The following is a 4,650-nucleotide window of genomic DNA, read 5'->3' on the forward strand; positions in this document are numbered from 1 at the left end:
AAAAAAAAAAAAAAAAAAAAAAAAGAAAAACAGCCTATAATAATTTTTTTTTATATAATGACTGAACTACTATAAATCCACAAGCAACTGTTCAGACACAGTGCCTCCGAAGTGGTCCAACCCCTCCTCTTCCCCGGCCAGGCGCAAGCTGCGTCCTGGGGAGAGGTGGAGGGGAAAACCTCTTCCCCACCTGACTCAACTCAGGCATCAGGAGACAAAAAACCATCACTACTGCTGAGCTCCTGCGGCAGCTGGAACTGGCATCCCCAGGGTGTTGGTGGCAGAAATCACTGGCGAGCCTGCTAAGGGTCCAAGGGGCGAAGGTGTTGGCACTGAAGAGATCCCTGAAACAAGACAGCTTTGTGTGACTTAGAGCAGAGGTGGCAGATAAGACAAAAAAATAAAAATAAAATCAGTGAATGCATATTTAGAGGCCAGAGGTAACATTGCTATATTCTCACGGCTTTCAAAAGAACAAGCGGTGCCTAAAGAGCTTTCACTGGTCTCCAAGCTCTGGAGAATCCATGGCCAGGGCAGACATTACACTTTTATTGGTAAAGGTGATCAGAAACCAGTCTATATCCATAACAGAAGCTTGGCTCACAAAACTGGCCTACACCCATAACAGAACAGAAGTTCAGCACACACAGACTGGTTTAAAAATGGTGGAATCAAGTCTAAGACTTGCCCCTCCTACCAAAGGGCAAATGGCATTTGTTCACTACTGACCTAAACTACACTGCTTACAGAAAACCATGCAACTTAAATCAATTTTGCCATGGTTTTTTTTAAATGCGTGTACCTAGTCCGTGTTTTTAAGGACCTATTGTCATCTGACAGCAGATGCACAGCTCTGTGACCACTGCCCCTATAGACCTACACCTTTCAAACCTATCCCAATGGCATTTACTCCTGGGGAACTTCCATCTTTTGAACAGGCAGGAACCAGTCAGGTTAAGCTGCAGTGAATCAATAAGCAGATCTTCCCCCTTTCCCTCCAACCCTTTGCAACTCCCCCCACACCCCGCTACTTATCAGCTCACACCCTGGGGCTGTAGGCTAGAAGCATCAGGTATAGAATTCAGCCCTGGTCCCTTCCTGTGCAGCACCTCTCAAAAGCAGCCTGCGCTGGAACTGACCTGACATCATACTGGCACTGCTGACAGGAGTGCTGCCTCCCGGCATGCTGGACGAGCCCATCCGAGCCTGGTCCTTCACGATGGGATCTGGAAGAACATACTAAGTTTAGGTTCTGGTTTGCCAGGCAGCACAAGGCCTGCATGCGGTGTGTGTATGCAGCGAATCACTGCAAGGCTGCACAACAGAGTATTCTGGGTATCAAATTCTGCCCTCTGCTTCACAAAAATGTGCTGCGTTTTCTGTGGGAACTGAAGCTATTGACCACTAATAAACTGCATTGGTACATCACTCTTTAGCCTCAACAAATGCTTGTAAGATAGTAAAAAAAAGGAGAGGGGCAAAAACATCCCCCAAGTTAGATGGGAATGGGAAAGAATTAGCAACTCAGAGAACTAGACTTCTCCCAAATGAACAGAGGAAGTTAAAAGGTTAATTCTACACACAGCCCAGGGCTTCATGCTTCACAGAGTGTCTGCACTAGAGCACAGCCTCATGGCAATACTTGTTTTGCATGTATTTCCCTTTTACAAACAGCACTGGAAAGAGAGTGCCAAAGTGCTCGTGAAAAGCATTTAACTTTAACAGAGGTGCTCAATCTCCAGCCTGCGGCCCAAATGCAGCCCACGGAACCATAGGTATCCAGCCTGCGGGGTTGCCCGTGGATCAGGAAATTTGATCACAAGGGAGCAGTGGCAATAAATAAAGGTCCCCCTGTTCTGCTGCCAAATTTGCAAACCGAGCCTCACGTAGCAGGTTGGGACCAGGTCATGCCCCCCCCCTACTCCCACAGCTGGATGAGGCGAGGCCATGCCCTCTTTCCCTGTGGGGCGGGGTTAGGGGTGGGCCGTGCACCATTTCTCCCCATGTAGGGCCAGGTTGGAGCCAGGATGCCCTGACCCCCTCTGCTTGGCCGGATGGGATCCTGCCACGACTGTCTGCTGCTGGATTGGGACCTTGAACCTGGATCCAGTCGGCAGATGGCCTGGGCATTGCCCATCTGGCTTGCCGGCCAAAAAGATTAAGCTCTACTGAGTTCAAACACTTGCCAAAAGCAAACTGCAAGTAATTTATTTTACAGTGCAAAAAATTTCAGCTCACACTGATGATTAATTCCACAAGTCAATCTGACACTACAAGAAGGATGTGACTGGTATATGGCTAAGATAAATATTTGTAATTCAGACTGTTGCAAATTTCCATGAAAAATCTGCAGACCAAGAATTATTTGGAGAACAAATCATCAAACAGGCTTGAACAAATAAGCTTGAGAACTTTGCCATATGCTCAAACAGAAATTAGAAAAAAAATTGAACATACTATTCACTCGGCTACACATTTAGCAACAAAAAAGGACAAGGCAGATCTGTTACCCAACAAGGCACATTCATCTGGTTGTACTGAAACATAGATGAGGAATCAGGCATCTGTGCTGAAATCATCACAAGGCTGACACCAAAGCAGCCTCACTAAAAGGCTTCATTACCAGGGCAGCTGACTCACTGGACTGACAGTGGCATTCAGAGCACTCACTCGTGCTCTCCTGGGAGCACTTTCCCTTTCTCAGCACTAGTCCAGGCTTGTTTAAGTGGTGAGGGCGTCATCCCATCTTCTAGAGTCAAACACAGGCAGTCCCAGAGGTCAGCCTCATTTTACAGCATTCCTCACAACCACAGAGATCAGCACAAACCAGAAGAAACTGCCATGGCAGGTGGCAGAAGAGCAGCTCAAACAGCAGCAAGACAGGGGGCAGCATATACTTACAGAAGTAAGGGTGTTCCATGGCTTCTCTAGCTGTCAGTCGTGACTGATGGTCATACCGCAGCAGCTTGTCTAAGAAATCCAGAGCTTCTGGGCTCACCAAGTGCTGATTCTCACTGTGAACAAAGCGCTCCCATCGCTTACGGGAATGCCTGCAGACAGAGAGAAGACAGATGAAGGGAGAATGACAGACCACTGCTGAATGGCTTCCAATTTACTGATTTTTAAACAAGCCTGCTGGCCAGGTTCTGTGCCCAACCGATACCCTTGCTATTCCAAGAGACACCAAATGTGACAAAACCACCGCTGCAGCACAGCTTTCCACCGCTTGGTGGCACAACAGTCACAACTCTTTTCAAGCCCCTGGACTCAGGCTGTGAGATTGTAATTTCCAGGAGTTAAACCCCAGCATCATTTTCCTATTGTCTCCTTCACATGGAGTTTGTTGTTTGGTGAGCATCACTGCACTAGTCAACACTTCATAGGACAAATCCACCTACTCCTAAGTGCCAAATTGCTATGCTAGAATTCACGGAGACAAAGATGCTGGCTTCTCCACCAAAATATCCAGGTGGAAAGTGGCAGCATTTGCTTAGTCATGCTTCATCACCTGCTGTCTATTTAGTGCCTAGATGACATCCTGAAGTTTAGCATCTGTCCTTGATTACATCTGCAAAAGGGACCGTCAGTGGCAGGACTACTATACTGGACCAGGCACATGAAAGTATCCCTTGCTATGGAACCCAGCATCGCTTTCTTTCCAAGACAGTGGCCTGGGTCTAAACAAAAAATCCTGTTGCCGGAAGACGAGCTTACTTGGCCTACCAAGGGATCAGAGATCATATGCAATAGGTCTTGGCTAACCTGCCCAAGATGTCATTGAAACGTGGATCCAGCTCAATGTTGTATTTGTCGATGTAGTCATACAGGTCTTCTGTCCCCAGCACCTTGGCTATCCTCACCAACTAGGATCAAACAACAGAAAAATACACCATCACAGAAGGAGGAGGATGAGCTAGACCCAGTATGAAAAAGCCATCATTTTGCCCTTTACTTAGCCTGAGCAGTATTCAAGAACACCGAAACTGGATTCTGGGATGGCCTTGTGGCTCCCAGTTGGCAGGCTGTGAAGGAACACAGACATTGCAAAGATACCCCAATGGCTAGTATAAAGCAGGCAGAGCAGTCAAGGGGCCATGTCATCTGGTCCCTGGGGCTTCACAGGTCCAAAATTTCACAGCAGGGGAGCTGCTGCACTGTCAATTGCTGTGGCAGAGCCCATAGCTGTGGGAAGTAATACAGCCACTGCTCCCCCACTGTCAAATATCCAGATCTGGCAGGGGGAACCTTCCTCCAGTCTTTTGCACTGGCCAGAATTCCAAACCTGAGGCCCGAACCAGGGTGCACTGAATGGAGACTAGCACTCACCTGATCGTAGTTGTCATGGCCATGGAAAAATGGCTCCTTTCGGAAGATCATACTGGCCAGCATACAACCCAAGCTCCACATGTCCAGACTGTAATCATACATCTGCAGAGAAGCAAAGGCATGATTTAGTCTTTCTGGTCAGCTAACTCCTTGAGTGACTCCTGTGTTGAAGAGAGAGGTTTCCTTGTGATGCACAGGACAACTGACCAGGCTGAGAACAAAGAATGAAACATGCTCACTCAACTTAATCATTACTGCTTGAGTCAAACTCCAGCTGTTCAGAACAGGATGTAGTAGTTAATATAGAATAGTGGCAGGTGTTTT

General features: G+C 47.4%; 1 protein-coding gene across 3 annotated transcripts in view; it reads right to left on the reverse strand.

Annotated features, from left to right (window-relative positions):
- Positions 1-6: 6 nt before the first annotated feature.
- CSNK2A1 (casein kinase 2 alpha 1) overlaps positions 7-4,650 on the reverse strand; it is a 29,863-nt gene continuing 25,219 nt past the window's right edge. For 2 of the 3 annotated variants that reach the window (XM_019510010.1, XM_019510009.1), the window contains 5 exons: positions 4,327-4,428; positions 3,763-3,863; positions 2,902-3,050; positions 1,140-1,226; positions 7-344 (listed from right to left, as the gene is read on the reverse strand). In XM_019510010.1, the coding sequence (XP_019365555.1) occupies positions 229-344; positions 1,140-1,226; positions 2,902-3,050; positions 3,763-3,863; positions 4,327-4,428 (555 nt within the window). In that variant the 3' untranslated portion in view covers positions 7-228. The remainder of the gene's footprint in view (positions 345-1,139; positions 1,227-2,901; positions 3,051-3,762; positions 3,864-4,326; positions 4,429-4,650) is intronic. The other variant, XM_019510008.1, reaches the window with a different exon arrangement.

This window comes from Gavialis gangeticus, unplaced genomic scaffold, assembly GCF_001723915.1.
Source record: "Gavialis gangeticus isolate Ggan-Ray unplaced genomic scaffold, GavGan_comp1, whole genome shotgun sequence".
In the NCBI taxonomy this organism is placed as follows: Eukaryota; Metazoa; Chordata; order Crocodylia; family Gavialidae; genus Gavialis; species Gavialis gangeticus.